The 19590-nt window shown below is 43.5% G+C and overlaps 1 protein-coding gene across 16 annotated transcripts in view; it reads left to right on the top strand.

Annotated features, from left to right (window-relative positions):
* Window positions 1-19590, top strand: part of LOC134540092 (integrator complex subunit 4) — a 141280-nt gene that overhangs the window by 110643 nt on the left and 11047 nt on the right. For 8 of the 16 annotated variants that reach the window (XM_063382609.1, XM_063382619.1, XM_063382693.1 and 5 more), the window contains exon 14: window positions 4174-4321. In XM_063382609.1, the coding sequence (XP_063238679.1) occupies window positions 4174-4321 (148 nt within the window). Of the gene's footprint in view, window positions 1-4173; window positions 4339-19590 lie in introns of all 16 variants that reach the window. The other 8 variants (XM_063382600.1, XM_063382582.1, XM_063382661.1 and 5 more) reach the window with 1 other exon arrangement.

Here is a 19590-nt window from a genome sequence, read left to right as displayed (position 1 = left end):
ACGAAAGACTGTGACGTGACTGCCGACGCGAACGACGGTGACGTGACTGACGGTGACGTGACTGATGGTGACGTGACTGACAGAGACACAAATGACTGTGACGTGACTGACGACGCGAATGACAGTGACATGACCAACGAAGACGCGAATGACGGAGACGTGACAACGGTGACGCGACTGACAGTGTCCGTTCTGCTCTCACTCACAACTCCGCGACCACACTCTCTCATCCCACTCAGGCGACTGCCTCGACCCGCGCTCCGCAATGTCTCAGCGGCCTCCCCCCTTGCCACGCGCACAATAATCCCCTCCTTCCCTTCGTGTGCGAGTGCCTGGAGCCCAACATGGTCACAGGTGGGGAGACGCGACTCAGTCGCCCGGGAAACACATCTACAGGTACACAACAACACAAATATATATTTACACACTCACATAATTACATATACAAAACCCTTATGAAAAGACACATCACTGTTATGGTGGCGCCTCTGCAGGGCGTTCCCCTCTCGGCCAAGGCCGTTTGTTACACTTTCGCGCACGGGTGCATTCGGCGCACACGCAAGCCTGAAGCAGCATCTGGCAATAATGGCTTCAGCGAGCCGGAGGAGCACTTGGGACGACGTCAGTACAATCGATTGTATTATGACCATATTTACAACAATTAGTGCATCGCATTCTAGAAGTACTAGCTACTGCCGCAACGGGTATACGGGACTTTGAGGCTTCACGACCCGCATTGTGTAGCTTTGGCCCTGAAGACACAGAGAAAGTGCGCAACCTATTTGACAACTGCGTGATCGGTTCGGCCACCACCCGTGATGAGCTACAAGGAGCAAATTTTGACTGGTACTCTTTCGTGGCTATTAGTCTGTTTTCTATTTCACTCGCCAAGGACCGCAACTGTGCATATGAGGACGGGGCGGAGTCAAAACTGCAGTGTTGCAATGTTAAAGGTGACAAGTTCCCTGCAATAATGTCCACTAAGGTTTTCTCTGACAAACCTGTGGCTAAAACTGCGGAATAATCAATAACAGAGTTGACAAAAGCTACCATGGGTTCATCCGGCTTCTGAAAACGTTAAACTAAATCATTCTTACATTTCTCTCTAATACGAGGAGGACAAGCATAATCTCATACAGCGTTTGTAAAATCTTCAAATGTTCCCTGTTGTTTGATCACCTCACACAGGATATGTAGGAACTCATCCGTACATTTAGTCAGCAAGGAGTGAACAAAATCTGCTTCGCTCACCAGCTGCAATTCATGCAACTTCCCGTCAGCTATGATTAAATCTAACACCTTCCGAGGGTCTACCGCATCAAGCGTAGGCAGAGCTTGCAATGATTTCATAAAAAGTTTCATATTTAAGGAAGGATGGAGGGTGAGACTCACGGATGATGCTTCCGGTTGAGTCGCCGAGGCAAGCTACGTGCGTAGAAACTGTACAGCTCGTCGCCTCAGAACCTGTACAATCTCGCCCTCCTCAGCTGTTAAACCCGCGTCCGCCAGAAACTCCAGAAGCTCAGCCTTGCTCATAGCGTACACCCAGGAGACAGACATCACGGTTGCTGATCATGCTACATGAAACAAGGAACATACACAGGATTAATAACAATTGCTAGCAGAGTTGCGCAGAAAATGAAACCAGCGGTGAAGCCCTCACGACGCTAGTTTCATACAAGGCAAGCAACTGTATAACCCTGTATGTTCTGAAAACAAAATCTTTCTAAACATGATTGTTTATTTTACCATCACGTGGTTGTTATCTCTTTAGCACATTCAATGACATTTTCACATTCACTACAGGAACTTGGTTACATATTTTTGCACAAAAAAGCAATAAGAAAGTTACATGTTAATACAAAAGTCACAGCTCGTGCGATGCACAATACTGTTCTGTAGTTTATTTCAATAATAATACGTTACAAAAAACGTTTGCCGTCTCTTTCTGTTCAAGATTACGCAGGCAGTGTGTCTGTCGCAGACAACCACGTACACCACACACAGTTAGCTACGTTCTCGAACAACATGTGCACCTCTTTAATCTTACAATAGCTTTTACCAGGGGATAGTCACTAGATAGGGCCTATGGTGGCTTATTGAAGACTCTGGAAAAGACTTGTGCCAACGTGAGAATGCTATTTTAAACTAAATAATTTTATAATTTTATGTTGAATAATTTGACTTTGATGAAGGAATATGATTTTATTTTCGAAATTAACTTTAGTTTACTTGTTTAAAATCATTCATGCTAAATACATTATTTCTTTGATATTTTGAATGTAGGTGTTGGTGTCACTGTTAGTTTAAAAATTTTAAACTTTTATAGTTTGATTTGAAACGAATGCAAATTGGTATTACTTTGAGTTATTTAAAAATTTGAGATGGAAAAAGTTAAGAAGAAAACTTTTGGAAGAAATAGTTGGGTGCCGCACTGTGAAAATATTAAGCCTAGAAACGATGTGAAAAATTTCAGTTGAAAATAAATATTTGACAATCTACAAGTAAACATGGGGATGTTAGGTTATGTGTATTTGTTGGACTTCGGAATAAGTTATTAATTTGATGGATAGATGATAACCTAAGTTATTTTCGGAACGATTCTAATTTTAAAAAATTGTGAGGGGGGGGGGGGGGGGAATTAATAATATTTCCATTAATCTGGAATAAAAATAACACCCTAGATCCTATGCAATATGGAGCCCTAGATCCTGCGGTATTGGGACCAACAAAATTACCTTCTTAAACAATAACATTGAATTTAATTTTTGTACATACATTGAATATATAAAAAACTTTTAGAAAAATATTTTAAAACCATAATTTAACATTATGCATTAATAAAATACGTATTTAAAATACATTTTTGCATGGTTTATTTCACGCTGGTTGTTGGTATTATTACATTCCATAGTGGCGGTTATCCGAGAAAAAAATAAGGAGAGAGGTTCAACCTGGGAGTCAAATCTCTCTCTATTTCTATACTCCTTGGCTTTTACAAATGTGTCAGTCACGCAACGTGCTTAACAACTTTCATGAAGCGCTTAACCCAAACGGTATTCAGTCGTGAACATGCTTGTGCAGTTTGCCAAATCTGGACCGTCCACAGACTCGCTAACTCAGATTACGGCAGAAATAATGCCCTACAATCTAATCACAAATTCATTGTATATTAACTCTACTAAACACATTATTAAGTCAATTTCTAAGGGCGAGCCAAAACAAAGTGACTAGATATAAAAAGTATAAGTATTCCTAACGATCGTTACTTAGGCTGAGTGCTGCCCACGCACCCGCCTGCACTAGCAACCAGGGTTGGTCTACAACATATCAATTCAAAAGTACGCCGAAGAAGGCTGAATTAACCAAATTGACGTCTTTATATAGCCTTGACATAACGTCGGCGCATGCGCAGTGTGGATAGGTCCAACTCAGGAGGGGTAAGGAAGGAAAATCGGACCTAGAGGAGGGGAAATTAGCAGTCCCGCGGCGGGTACTTCAAAATCCAAGTCATTACGTCTGTCTGCCGGCTCAAGACAGGCGGGTGCTATGTAACCGTTGGTTGTAATAGGATGGGGGGGATGATGAGCCAGAAGGAGGGGGTGTCTGCTGCATCACATGCAGTACAGTGGTCTCAAAGATAAACATAGTGCAACATGCTTCAAACAAATTTGTTGTTGATTTCCTTCAATTTTTTTTAATTTTCAAAAAAATAATTAATGTTCCTCAAACAGGGGTTGTAACAACTGAGTTTTACTGTAGTTTTGTTATTGAATCTACTCACCAGAAATCACTTTTTTCCAAATAATTTTTTTTTGTGCGTTTATTGGTATCATAGAACATGAAATTGAATTGGCAGTTGTTTTCTTTCAATATCTGTATGAGTGGAGTGATTTGAGGGACAAAAAAAACCAGAATGGAATTTTAACAAGTCTAATGTTTTACCACACCACCAACTCATGCGTTAATTTAAAAGCATTAATTTAAAATAGACAGAATCTTTTATGTCATTTTTTGTTCATGGCCAAATATATTGTGGAAAATTCTTCATGACAAGTTACATATAAACTGCTTTTTTCCCCCTCTAAAAAAGTGGCAACAATATGCCTGTATCCTGTTGAGCTCATGAACAGTGCACAGAAGTGCTGGAGTGAGCTGGCCGGGCTGTTGCAGGCTGCAGTACCTGTTTGTGGGGCTGAACGCGGAGGATCTGGCGTCGGTGAAGCAGCTCAAGCTGAAGGCGCTGGCCCTGCAGCTGGTGTACATAGTGCGGGGAAGCAACTCGTCCGCCCTGGCGCTGTGTGACCACTTCCTCAAGCAGGTCGATGACACACACAGGTGCTCCACTGCTGCTCCATCTCTGTTCCTGGCGCTTTCAAAGTCAAGCTCGAAATTATTAATAAACATGTATCCAGGGAAACTTACATGTGTTTGCGTAGATAGTCAAAATCTTCTTAATGGTGTTTCACTGCATGTATGTGCATGTGTTTTGATGTGAATATACAATTCAGAAGGATCCTTTTTAATGTGCAGTGTGCACGTTCCTACATACTAGTGGTATGCAAGGCACAAAGTTACATACACTAGAACCCTGATTTTATGTATGTTCACAATTCCACGGATTGCATTCCGAAAATCATTAAAATATTGATTAACTTATTGAACTAAATAATTCTGGTATTATTTGTGTGTATTTTGTCTTAAAAAATAAAATACCATTAAATATTAAATACTATTAATGCAACAAAACAATTAACCTTTGGCCGCAGTGTGTGAACATGGAATGCGCACAGGTCTTCATCGCCAGCACACCGCCACGCTTGCTCACCCGCCTTCCCTCTGCGCTGCGGCCGGTCTCGGATGTTTGCATCTCTCCCATGGCAAACATTTAAAATATCTCCTGTACGTTTCAGCGTATCATGCGGTGTAATCGTATCCGCCTTTCATACACACTTATTCCTATTATCACTTTTGAACAGCATGTGGAATGTTAATACTAATAACTACTCACATTTTAGACATTTTTCACTGTTCCGTGATGACGGAAATTAAAAATTTTATCCGAAAATTGGTGAAACATTGCAGTGCCCAGCACCGTGTTGTTTCTAAATGGCCATCTTACTGGCCTTTGTTGGATACACAAATCTAGGAGAAAGTTTCTTCCACATCCAAACAGCACTGCACAAAAAAAAATCTATGACATGTCCAAGTTCCAAACACAAACAATAAATGTGAAACATATATACAAATGATCTTTATGAAGTCAAAAAAATCCCACTTAACCTTGAAATAAGCATTTCATCTCATTCTTTGGCTTTTCTATCGGTCGAGTAATAAGTCCTTGGGGGCGTACAGAGTTTGGCTACACGTATCACCCCGTCAGGACCTGGAAAGGTTTATATCACTTGTCCAAATCTCCAAAAAAGTGGAGGCAAGTTTGGATCCTGAACCAACACTAGTGTGTTGGGTTGCACATTCACTCCAGCTTTCTCTGCACCTGCAACTGATGCAAGTAATTTATATGCCATCGCTGCTAGAAGCATTGGTGAGCTTGCTGCAAAAGATTCCACCTTGACAGCTGATTTATAGGCACCGAGGTCAACGCCTCTTTGGGTAATATTTGGGGAGGACCCAAAATGGGGATGTGTCTCGGTGTTAGCGCTGTCAAGTCACTTGGGTCAGTTGGTAGTGGGGTCAGCGGCCATGAATACAATACAGCCTCAACGTATGTAAGGACTCTATAATATAAAACTCCTCATAAATCAACAGCTGACTGCCAATCACCTTACTCAAGTGATCCTTGACAGACTTCATCCCTGCCTCCCATAGATCTCCGAAATGAGGTGTGCCTGGTGGGTTGAAGTGGCATGCGAATCCGTGGCTGCCCAAGGAATGAGTGATAGCAGCATTATTGGTTTCATCTCTAAAATGCAACTATAAATACATCTGTAGATAAATAAGACACCAATTCGAGATGTATAACTTTGGTGGTGGAACACTCAAACAAATATGTTTGAAATTTCCACGGTTTTCAAGCCCGAGTCATTGTTATGGTTAATGGCCCAGTATAGTCAACTCCAGTTTTGAGGAATGGTGTGGCCTGTGTTATTCTTTCAGGTTACCCATCTTGGCGATTACTTGGCTTGGTCTTACACTGAAACAAATCACACACCTGTACAGTTGCTGCCTGATGACATTCTTGCCATTCACAACCCAAAAGTCTTGAGGCCCTGGGTCCAGCAAGTCCTTATGTAGCTGATTGACAATTTGTTCTGTCAAGCGACATCTTTTTGAAGCAAGATAGGATATTTTTGGCTGTATGGCAAGCAAGAGGCCTGGAGCCTACTACCTACTCTGAGAATGCCATTGGAATTGTGCCGAATCAGTGCTACTTTAGGCACGATTTTTTTTATTTTCTTATTTTTACAAAATTTTAAATTTTTTTATAACTTCAATTTTCCTCCTTCGCCCGCTGCTTTCGCCCCCATCCAAACTTGTTCGGTCGAGTGTACCGGCAGGTTAGCTTGTTGAGCAGTATAGTGCTCTCACCGCCGTTTCCCACCAAATTTGCTGGGTCTAGCCGACTACAGGGCTATCATCAGCAACGGTATCCACTGGCCGTCGCGTCTCGTCACGAGTTTAGCGCTACGCGTGACGAAAGTAGCCACCCTAAGCTTCCCATGGTCACCTCCACCCCTTCTCGGAGGAGTGCTGAAGTTTGCGGTCTCTAACACGTTTTGGTGTCCTTTTTTCAAGCTCCGCCGCACGTCCCGACGCCTGGCCGGCGAAGTCTCCCAGGGCGGGTCATTCACCGGACATACCCCCCACCCCTCCCTGGTCCACAGCGGTCATCGGCCAACCGGGGCAGTGACCAACCTCAAGGCCAAAATCCCCCCCACTTGCAAAATGGCGGCCACCAAGTGCCGCGATGGTCTCTGCGAGACTCCGATCTGCATGCCCACGCCATCTAGCGGTGAAAGGACGAACCAGCTGAGAGCGAGAGCGCACTACTGACCACCTTATCCCCACCAGGAGAAACAGTCGACCACACACTCAGTCGATAGGTCGCCGGAGCCCTTTTTTTTCTTTTCGGAGCCCTTCGGAGCACTTCGGGTTTCCCGATCCCCTCCTCCAGAGGAACAGACGACCGGACTTAATTTTAAGTTAGCGTCCCGGCGCCATTTCAGGGATTTTGAGGGCAGCTCTCGTCCAGCGCGCATCTTCGCAACAGGTCGCAGTAACGACCAGCAGCTATCGTGATCCGCTTTCGGCAATGATGTAGTTGCTTTCTGAGCCAGGCCATGTCGCCTAGATTTTTTTAGTTTTTCTTCGTAGCTGCCCAAATAGTTAAGTTTAACTTTAGTTTATTTTGGTTTTCGGCATAATTATTTCTTCCATGGCTACCGCGAGCTCCCGCGACGCGCTTCCCCGGATCACCCCCAGGGACAGCCACTATCTACTTCACCCTGCCAGCTAAGGTAAGCTGCACTTCGTCCCACACAAACCTGTTAGGTTGCCTTTTTTTGGGCTTAACTTCGCCCGGCATAAACTGCCTGCTAACCAAGCTAATCCAGGTGGATTATTGGTTATAGGCAGGGTTCCAGAATCCCAGAGGATTCCAGAATCCCAGAGGGTTCCAGAATCCCAGAGTACTTCAAGGACCCCAGACCAGTTCAAGATGGCGGCCCAGTTCCGGCGCCACATTTTGCACCTCAAAATGTAACTCGTGAGCCTCTATAACGGAGTCTCCCTCCATCTTTCGGCACCCCTCAAAAAGAAGTGAAGAACAGCTTTATAACTCCGCCAGTTTTAGGACGTTTTCCTTATTATTATAAAATATATGTATTTTAAACACATATATTTGTTTTATGAGCCTGCGAGCTCAATGTTCCTAAACAGCTGAACTTAGTATAGCATGAAATTGTGTTACTCCCCCCCCCCCCCCAGCCCCCCCTCCATTTTTTTATATTTTATTTGTTAGTGTACTCAATATAATGTATCAAAAATAAGAATCTGACATTGTTACCAGTTTTGTTTGTAATGGCTGTAATGGCGTAAGATATTTTCAAATGTAAGAAACCGGCAATGAAAAGATACTAAACTACTAATCAACAGTAAAAGCCTCTAATGAAACCAAACCATACGATTGCTTTCATTTGCTGCTACTTGAAACCACAATCCACGTAACCTTTCCTTCTGTCAGGGAGGTTAATTTTAAATTGTGTTTGTAAGTGGGCTGTGCCCCTCTGGCAAGTCCTTTTAGATAATTAGCCTGACGCTTCCACCGGACATTTATTATTAATAATTATGGTTTTATCCTGAGCACAGCACCACGATTACAAATTGGTAGCAGTTAGCATGGTTACGGTTACAATGTGGTAGCAGTTTGTGTGGTTAAGGTTAATCTTAAATAATTGTTAACTGTATTGTGGTTTGATTTATGAGAATGCTTTAAATTTATTTGGTATAAATATTTTTTTTGTTTGGTCACTAAGATTTTCGTTATATAGTATTATTGTAAGTCCTAAAACTGGCTTAACTTTTTACTAGTAAGTTTGTAAGTTAAAATTTCAGTTAACTTCCAGCGACGTTTTTCTTACGCGGCCCGAGGTCGCCCGCGAGCGTCGGACCCCCAGCTGTGAGCTTATCTTGAGGACGTGTCCCAGCCACCCCTCCCCCGTCCCTGCGCGCCGCTTATCTCTCACGGCGCACGTTCGTGGTGTCGTCTTCAGTTCACCGCCCTGGCGTCCTGCACGACCTTCGCAGACCACTGTCCGCCCGTTGGGCCTTGTTCTTTTCTTTTCTCGAGCAGCACAAGTACCAAATTAATGTTGACTAAACTAATATATTTTTCATTATTTAGGGCACATACTTCCCGACCTGCTGTGGTACTGATGATATTATTAAACTAAGCTAATTTAAGAGTGTCTTATGTATAGAGTTTAAGGTAATTCTAAACAATAAGTTTAAGTTCTACGTGGGTTATTTTTGAACAATCCACACCAAAAATTTAGTTTATTTGTTTTGTATTTGTAAGATTGTACCAACTTCAAAGAAAAGTAATTGCAATCATGCCCACCCCGGAGTACCTCCTCCGTGACGAGCTAACATACAAACTCAAGTTTCGAGGCTTATCAGACCTCGGTGACGTGGCCACGCTCCGAAAAAGACTCCGAGCTGCTTGCGCCGAGGAAATACAACCACACATTACGCACCTCACAAACCTAGACCCGTTGAGTGAGTTTAATTGTGTTTGTAGCAAGTTCTATGACATACACAGCTACATCAATTATGTTGGAGAGGAAACAAACAGAAACAACATTCTCCGTACGCTAACTCGCTTGACACATATCGGCACGAGGTTTACTAACCTCAAGATACTAGACGCAAATAAATTAAATGGAATCTACCAAACCGAGATTGACAAATGTAGGCAGCAGATCCCTGCCCTATGTTTCAAACTGCGAAGTAAGTTGGACATACTTGATCAAACATCCCTAGAACCTGTAACTGCAGCTGCAGGAGCAGAGTTTCACACTCAAGTACCGCAACCTCCAAAACAAATGGAAACCGGAGGTAGCCCAGTCCCTACACCCCCTCCTTTACCCTCCTCCCCTCCATCTCCACCAGTAACACCACGCCGTGAGACATTTCCTGTCATCACCGCAACAGCCATTAACGAGCAGTTTTCTTCCGCGAGTGTCATGGCGACTGGTGATCACCAGAGTACCAAGGTCACCTACGCCCATCCCAGCCAATCGTTCGCAGCTCACCCTTTCCATCGCCCCAAACCCATATACCTCCCCTCCACCTCACCCGCCATTTTCAACCCCTATCGGCAATTCAGGTCCACCTTTTCATCCCTTCAAACCTCCCCGGAAACCCACCCCATCTCCTCGGCCATTGGAAGGTTAGCTTCGCCGCTGCTAAATTTCACTTCCGACCTGGCAGTAACTTTGCCACATAACTTATCCGTGCCACCCTGTGACCGAGTAGAGTCACAACTGCCATACATCAGCCCCGCCACCTCATACCTGCCATTGGCCCCGCAGGTATATCAGACTCAAAATCATCCACAACCTCAACCAGCTCCACCTCCACCCCCTAATCCAGCACCGAACCCGGTACCTGTATTCTCTAACTCAAATCAAGCAGTTGGAGGTAATTTGTATGCTAAGATTCCACATCCCGTGGAAAGGCTCTTAGCTAATTTTAAGGAAACCACAGGATTGGAACCCAGAAATCTAATCGATTTTCTCAAACATTTATTTAGGGTCAAACAAAAGGCTAATCTTCCGGACAGGGAACTGCTGGAAATCATTTTTCCCTTTACACAACCACCCTTGAGCGAGCGAGTTACGCTCGCGATTGAACAAAATTATTCATTTGATCAATTTCACGAAGATATACTAAATTATTTTATTCCAGCCCGTTTGATGACCAACATCAGGTTGGAATGGTACAACAGGCTACAACAAAGAAATGAAGCCTTACCTAATTACATAGCAGACATCAAACTAGCCGCTCAAATTCTTCGGTTGCGAGTGTCTGAGAGTGAGATAGTTTCTAACATACTTGATGGAATTAACCCTCAAGAACGATCGCGGGCAGTTTTTCAGGCCCGACCACAAAATTTTGCCGAGCTTGATCGCTTGTGAATCTCCAACACAAATGTAGAATACGCAGACCACCAGCGAAATCGAGAAGCTAATGTCTACACCCACAACAATACCAGAATAACAGAAAATAAACAGCAGTATTATAACAAAAATTCGCAACAAAAAAACAGCAATGAACAAGTCGCTAAGCCTCAAAATAAAGATGAACGGATACCTGTCTGCAGGTACTGCAAAAAACCCGGGCACTACATTGAACAGTGTCGTGCAAAAAACTATCGCCCTAACTATCAAAATTTGCGAGACTCAAAAAAACGTGTAAATCGCTGGCCAGAAAAAATTCTTTCTGAGCCAGCCGCCCAAACAACAGTTAGAAATTTTTCCCTTCACACCGGCCCTAATGCAAAATTCGACCAAAAACTTCAACAAAACACAGATTCCCCACACAGAGAAAAAAATAAACTAAGAAAACAAAAACAAAGGCGAGCTAAGAAAAACAAAGCTCGTCAAGTCAATCAAATGGAACATTGCAACACTGTTAGGCCTATGTGCAAAAGATGTAATTGTCCGCGAACTACGGACAAAAGAACGTGTCATAATATTTTAGCTAATCTACCGACAGTTCTACCCTATGCCAACACAGCCGTAGGAAAACAAGAAATCCCAGGATTAATTGACACGGGATCAGTGCGCTCGTTCGTGTCGGGCAAGTTCTTCAGAAAATTACAACAAGATAATATCATTCACAAAACACAGCCCATAGATATACAGTGTTTCACAGCGGCTGATAAGCCTTTGAAAGTAAAGTTTGCAGTTATTGTTAAAATTAAAATTGATTTGTTTTCGTGGACTTTTCCATTTTTGGTAGCTGATGATTTGGCCACTGATTTAATATTTGGTTCTGATTTTATTGCAAAAACTGGCATGATAATTGATTTACAAGCACGTAAATTTCATTTCAAATTTAATAAGCAAATTTTAATTTCCTTTGTACCTCCCGACACGCAGAGTCAGACTCATGTCAACACCCTCCAGTCAGTTTCGAACGGGGAAAACAACGTTTCACTTGCCCATCTCAGTCACGGACAAAGAAAAGAAATAGAAAATTTGTGTCACAGTTTTTCAGACGTTTTAAGTGAGAAATTAGGACGCACTCACTTAACTCAATATGAAATAAAACTTTTGGACAAAACCCCAGTTCGGTGTCATCCGTACCCTCTGTTAGGACCAAAAATGCAGGTAATGCGTGAACACATACAAAAACTCTTAGAAAAAGACGTCATTGAGCCTTCAGCCTCAAATTTCGCTTCCCCAGCCTTCTTGGTACCTAAGGATCAAGGTCAAGGTCACCGCGTCGTTGTTGACTTTCGTAAGGTGAACCAACAAATTGAAGTAGAAATGACGCCATTACCAGATCTAAATTCAGCATGTCACTGGTTCAGTAAAGCCAAATTTTTCAGTGTGTTTGACCTTAATTCGGCTTACCACCAAATACCACTAACCCCAGAGTCAAAACACGTCACCGGATTCTGCGTGCCGTGGAATCTCTACCAATACAAAGTAGTACCCTTTGGTCTAGCCACTGGCGCACAAGTGTTAACACGGCTTCTAGATCAAATTTTCGGCGATCTAAAATTCAAGTCCGTTTTCAATTATTTGGACGACGTTGTCGTTTATTCAGAAACTTTTGAAGAGCACCTCGCTCATTTGCATGAAGTCCTTAAACGACTACGCCATGCCGGCCTAACGGTCAATACCAAAAAGGTAAAATTTGCGGTACAAGAAATTTCTTTCTTAGTACATCTAATATCTAATATGGGAGTAACCATAGACCCAAGCCGAACACAGGCGATCAAGGATTTTCAGCCCCCTAAAGATGCTAAAGGCATCGCCAGATTTATCGGCATGACAAATTTTTATTCTAAATTCATACCTAATTTTGCTGAGCATGCAGCACCATTGAATGCTCTACGTAAGAAAAATTCAGTCTTCAATTGGGGTCCAGAACAAGACAAAACATTTTCTTTCCTCAAACAAGCCATAATTAGCCCTCCAGTGCTCCGAATGGCAGATTTCAGTAAGCCGTTCATTCTTCAGACTGACGCCTCCAGCGTAGCCATAGGCGCAGTTCTCTCACAAGAGTTTGATGGTTGTAGGCAGCCTATAGCTTTCGCCTCCCGCACCTTAACGCACCAAGAGAGAAAAGCCTCTTCGGTGTATGAACTCGAGTGCTTCGCTGTAGTTTTCGGCATAGACAAGTTCCGGCCCTATTTGGAACATAAAGAATTTCTGCTGGAAACCGATAATCAGGCCCTTGCTTGGCTTTTGGCTCACCCCAAGCAATTAGGTAAATTAGGACGCTGGATTGTCAAGATTGCTTCTCTTAAATTTAAAATTCAACATATTAAAGGTTCACAAAACATCGTGGCCGACACCCTTTCTCGAATGTTCGAGTCACCTTCCAATTCCTATATTCATGAAGAAATTCCCATTGCCTGCCACGCATTGCTCACATATTTTCCGCTAGCCTTTTCGGATTTACGATCCCACCAAAATTCGGACCCGCAACTGTCTGACATAATTGCGCAAATAAACTCAGGTTCACCCCCAAAATACCACAAACTATCTAAGGGAATTCTTTATCGAAGAACTCAGCAATGTAAGAATTTTAAAATAGCCTTACCTCAAAATCTCAGGGACATGATTTTTCAATATTATCACTCATCACCTTTAGGCGCACATTCAGGCATTTTCAAAACCATTGAAAACATCCGCAAGCATTTCATCTGGGACGGAATGCATAAAGACATAACCCAGAGGGTCAAATTATGCAAGTTGTGCAATTTGAGCAAACCTGCCCAGAAAACACAATTCGGATTTTTGAGTTCCGATGTGGCCGAAAGGCCCATGCAAAAACTTTTCATTGATTTTGTGGGACCCTTCCCAAGGTCAAAAGACGGAAATTCGATGCTTCTAGTATGCGTAGATGCATTCTCAAAATTTGTGTGGCTAATCCCTGTTAGAAGAGCCACGGCCGAAATCACCATTCGAGCCCTCCAAAATAATATTTTCAAAATATCCGGGGTACCTTCCATCATTGTTTCCGATAACGCCACAAACTTCAAATCGACAATTTTCAAAAACATGTGCTTTTCACACGGGATTCAGCAAGTGACCACGACTCCCTACTACCCCCAGCCTTCACATGCGGAGCGTTTCAACCGAAACCTCCGGTCTGCCTTAATAGCATTCCATGCAAACTCGCAGGATAGGTGGGATTCCAATCTCGTGTGGTTGCAAATGGCTTTCAATTCCGCCAGACATGAAAGTCACAAAACAACACCGTTTGAACTCATGTTTACATACCAGCCCAACACCCCACTCTCTAATCAATGGACGTTAAAAGAGTTACTACCAGACGACCCCAGGAACATTAATGAAGTCTGGAGTAGAGCTCGTAAAAACCTGAACTTGGCCCACGAGGCAAGCAGGCAACAATATAACAAAAGACGTTATCCCAATCCCTACAGAGTAGGCGATTTAGTGTTGTGCAGAGCACACACACTCAGCAAGGCGATCGACAAGAGATCAGCCAAGCTTTCGTATCGTTGGAATGGCCCCTGGCAGATTCAATGATACCTCACGCCAGTCACGGTCGCTTTAGCCGACCCCACCTCCGGCGAATATCGCGCGCGCGCGCACATATCTCAGCTGAAGAAAGTGCACCCGAACCTAAAGTAAGGGGACTCTTCACTGTTTTCCTTCTGCAAGGAACAGCGCCAATTCTTCGGCATGCCAAACTCAACACACAGTGTTGTTATCAAAAACCCTAGGTCCTAATTATAAGGAAAAAAAAAAACCATGGTACTAGTTCATAAGATGTTTAAGTTAAGAAGTGTTATATTAAGATGTCTAGTTTTGAGTGGCGCCACTTATTCAATAAGTTATCTGTAAGTTTTAGCTCTATTTAAACGTGTAAGAATTCTTATAGGTTGTAAGTAGTTTACTACAGTAGATCCTGGTACAGGGTAAGTCACTTAGGTTTTTGGTGTCTCAAGTTGGCCACCCTGACTCCGTCTTTCAGGGGGGAAGTATGTGCCGAATCAGTGCTACTTTAGGCACGATTTTTTTTATTTTCTTATTTTTACAAAATTTTAAATTTTTTTATAACTTCAATTTTCCTCCTTCGCCCGCTGCTTTCGCCCCCATCCAAACTTGTTCGGTCGAGTGTACCGGCAGGTTAGCTTGTTGAGCAGTATAGTGCTCTCACCGCCGTTTCCCACCAAATTTGCTGGGTCTAGCCGACTACAGGGCTATCATCAGCAACGGTATCCACTGGCCGTCGCGTCTCGTCACGAGTTTAGCGCTACGCGTGACGAAAGTAGCCACCCTAAGCTTCCCATGGTCACCTCCACCCCTTCTCGGAGGTGTGCTGAAGTTTGCGGTCTCTAACACGTTTTGGTGTCCTTTTTTCAAGCTCCGCCGCACGTCCCGACGCCTGGCCGGCGAAGTCTCCCAGGGTGGGTCATTCACCGGACATACCCCCCACCCCTCCCTGGTCCACAGCGGTCATCGGCCAACCGGGGCAGTGACCAACCTCAAGGCCAAAATCCCCCCCACTTGCAAAATGGCGGCCACCAAGTGCCGCGATGGTCTCTGCGAGACTCCGATCTGCATGCCCACGCCATCTAGCGGTGAAAGGACGAACCAGCTGAGAGCGAGAGCGCACTACTGACCACCTTATCCCCACCAGGAGAAACAGTCGACCACACACTCAGTCGATAGGTCGCCGGAGCCCTTTTTTTTTCTTTTCGGAGCCCTTCGGAGCACTTCGGGTTTCCCGATCCCCTCCTCCAGAGGAACAGACGACCGGACTTAATTTTAAGTTAGCGTCCCGGCGCCATTTCAGGGATTTTGAGGGCAGCTCTCGTCCAGCGCGCATCTTCGCAACAGGTCGCAGTAACGACCAGCAGCTATCGTGATCCGCTTTCGGCAATGATGTAGTTGCTTTCTGAGCCAGGCCATGTCGCCTAGATTTTTTTAGTTTTTCTTCGTAGCTGCCCAAATAGTTAAGTTTAACTTTAGTTTATTTTGGTTTTCGGCATAATTATTTCTTCCATGGCTACCGCGAGCTCCCGCGACGCGCTTCCCCGGATCACCCCCAGGGACAGCCACTATCTACTTCACCCTGCCAGCTAAGGTAAGCTGCACTTCGTCCCACACAAACCTGTTAGGTTGCCTTTTTTTGGGCTTAACTTCGCCCGGCATAAACTGCCTGCTAACCAAGCTAATCCAGGTGGATTATTGGTTATAGGCAGGGTTCCAGAATCCCAGAGGATTCCAGAATCCCAGAGGGTTCCAGAATCCCAGAGTACTTCAAGGACCCCAGACCAGTTCAAGATGGCGGCCCAGTTCCGGCGCCACATTTTGCACCTCAAAATGTAACTCGTGAGCCTCTATAACGGAGTCTCCCTCCATCTTTCGGCACCCCTCAAAAAGAAGTGAAGAACAGCTTTATAACTCCGCCAGTTTTAGGACGTTTTCCTTATTATTATAAAATATATGTATTTTAAACACATATATTTGTTTTATGAGCCTGCGAGCTCAATGTTCCTAAACAGCTGAACTTAGTATAGCATGAAATTGTGTTACTCCCCCCCCCCCCCCCAGCCCCCCCTCCATTTTTTTATATTTTATTTGTTAGTGTACTCAATATAATGTATCAAAAATAAGAATCTGACATTGTTACCAGTTTTGTTTGTAATGGCTGTAATGGCGTAAGATATTTTCAAATGTAAGAAACCGGCAATGAAAAGATACTAAACTACTAATCAACAGTAAAAGCCTCTAATGAAACCAAACCATACGATTGCTTTCATTTGCTGCTACTTGAAACCACAATCCACGTAACCTTTCCTTCTGTCAGGGAGGTTAATTTTAAATTGTGTTTGTAAGTGGGCTGTGCCCCTCTGGCAAGTCCTTTTAGATAATTAGCCTGACGCTTCCACCGGACATTTATTATTAATAATTATGGTTTTATCCTGAGCACAGCACCACGATTACAGAATCTTCAAATTGAAATCTTCAATTTATTCCAAGATGTTGAGCATTGCCCCTTTTTTCAGCAGCGAAGACGACAGCCAGGGTCCTTCTGACCTACACCAATAGTGCTGCTTGAAGCTCACTCATCTGAAGAGCACCACTCCTTTTCTCCTGGTCAAAACAGCCAATGTTGATAAAGCACAAACAGTACGCTGTATTCCATTTGATTTTCGTGGGGGATGAAAACCGATGAAGCAGTGATAAGCCTTTATCTGTGAGTGTGCCGACAAAAGGTCCAGCAAGCTGATTGTGCTGTTCAATTGGGAAGACGATGTCCAGCTGAGGTGTGGCCTTGTGGTTGACCAGCTGGGTGGACAAGATTCTCTGGAAGTGTAGTCAGCAGGGTTATTAGACGAAGGAACGTGGTGCCATCACTCAGGTGATGTGTTTGTTTGGTTTTCTCCCACAGATTTGCCACAAACTTATTCCATAGATGATTTCATGATTGAATTCGGGATAGGGTAACAGTGCAATCTGTCCAGGTGAAGACGTTCTTCAAATTTAAAGATGAAAAAACATCCAAAATATAACGCAGAAATTTTGTGAGTAAAACAGCGCCATACAATTCAATACAAGTTAAGGTATCCCTTTTGGTTAGTGCTGCCTTGGACACCCATCAGCAGATGTACTGGACCCTCACGAGTTACCTCATGAAGATATACTATAGCTGCATATTCTAGCTCTGAACTATCAGAGAAGTCATGAAGTTCAAGTAATGAATCTCGTGCACTCACAAGAGGTCTTCTGGGTACGGTAATGTCCTTCAATAAAGACAGCTCTTCCTTAAAGCGAGACCACTTCACCTCTATTCTGGCTGGCAGGCAGGCAGGCATGTTGTCATCCCAATGAACACCCTCTAACTACAACTCTTATCATTGAATTTGCTAATATCAACAGAGATGATAGCCAATCTAATGGATCAAATATTCTTGGCACATTGGACAGAATGCCCCTCTTAGTGCAGCTGCTGCTGATGGAGTGTACATGGTAAGAAAAAATTTCCAACCTAGCATTCCAGTGAAGACCAAGTACCTTCAAACTCGACTGCTCATTGGCATCGAATAAATGAGCAATAGGTTGTTGTAGTTTAGATGGTGGCAATTAGGCAAGAAACTCTGGACTGTTGCTGGCAAACTTGCGGAGGTTAAAACCACCATACTTAAGAATATCAACCAGTTCTTGTTGCAGTTGTACGGCCTCCTGCACCAGTCACTACGTCATCCACATAGATATCTGCAACAAGAACACCAGCTGTACAAGAGTATTTTGGTTTCTCATCTTCTGCAAGTTGGTGAAGCGTTCGAATGGCAAGGAATAATGCCGCAGACACACCATATGTTACAGTCTTCAGCCAGTATTTCTGGACTGGGTTCCTTAAGTCAAAATGCCAAAGGATTCTGTGATAGTCATGTTGCTGTGGATCCAGCAGAATTTATTTGTACATTTGCTGGACATCAGCAGTGAAAGCAATCTTATGGATTCGCAAGCGAAGAATAAGGCTTCTTATGTCGTACTGTATTTTCCTTCCTGAGAGCAAAGTGTCATTTAGGGATAGCCCAGATAAGGTCTTTGCCAATGCATCAAAAACAACACAAAGTTTTGTGGTGGTAGGTGGTACTCTCAGGTTTTAGTACACAGTGATGAGGGATGTAGTAACCCAGACTCACGTGTTCTTCAACCACCAATTCCATTTGGCTCTCTTGAAGGTAGACTCTCATGAAGTCGACATAATGAACCTTAAGCTTTGGCTGCCGACAAAATCTCTGCTCTAATTTTCCCAATTGTTTTAGTGCTTGAGATTTTGACTCTCCCAATTCTGGGGCTGTAGTTATGAATGGTAACGCTACTGTATAGCGACCATCAAATCCTCTTTTATGAGTAGTCCTGAAGCTCTTTTCATGCTGAACTTCTTCCAGTGTTTTAGGATACACATATTGAATTTCTTCCAATTGCCAAAACTTCTTCAGGGTATCTTCCAGTGGTGTAAGTGAAGCATGAAGACACGTTGATGATCTAGACACTAGAGACCCTGACTTCAATTCGATTTTCCCCATGACCAACCCCCCAAAAATGGAGTCCAATGCTGTTGGAGAGCCAGGAATGTCTTTGACATGACCACCAATTACCAAAAGAGGGAAAATTTCTGCTCCAAGCAACATCTCCATTGGACCAGGTGTTCCAAAGTTGGGGTCTGCAATTTTAAGATTTGAGAGATGTTTTTATTGCCCAGAACAAAGATATGCTTGTATTAGGTAACTTCTCACTTATCTTGTTCAGGACTAGTGTGTTAAGGGTGAACACTTGAACTTAATCACCGATGGGCTGTATCTGACATGAGGATTTGACGGACACACCTGAGAGGCTCTGAATCAGTCATGAACACTTGTGTTGAGCTAAACCTAGCCTTTGAAGGCACTGGCTTGTGATGAATTTGGCTTGACTACTCGAATCCAGCAGTGCTCGACACTTTTGACTGTTAGCACTAGCATCCCTACACCAACAATTGCCGTTGCCAACAAAACAAATATGATGGATCAGTACAGGTCAAAGCTGTTGTAGAAAGTTGCTCACTATTATCATCAGTCAAAGGCACATCTGTGATTGGTTCATTAATTGTTTCATAATTTTTGCTGGATGGTGTTGAGTTATCAAAATGTAGCAATGTATGATGTCTTGATTCACAGGTTCTGGATTTGGTCTTTGAATAGCAATCCTTTGCTTATGGAAATGCCGCAGGCAATTTATACAAACTCTCAGCTGTTTGGCAAGTTCAAATCACTGCTTTGGGGAGGCTTCCACAAATTTGGAACACTGAGACAATGACTGAGGGTCTGCACACAACATACATTGTTGAGATTTGTTCTCCCCTGAA

This window comes from Bacillus rossius, chromosome 1, assembly GCF_032445375.1.
Source record: "Bacillus rossius redtenbacheri isolate Brsri chromosome 1, Brsri_v3, whole genome shotgun sequence".
NCBI classification, from domain to species: domain Eukaryota; kingdom Metazoa; phylum Arthropoda; class Insecta; order Phasmatodea; family Bacillidae; genus Bacillus; species Bacillus rossius.
This window is presented reverse-complemented; position numbering and strand designations above follow the sequence as displayed.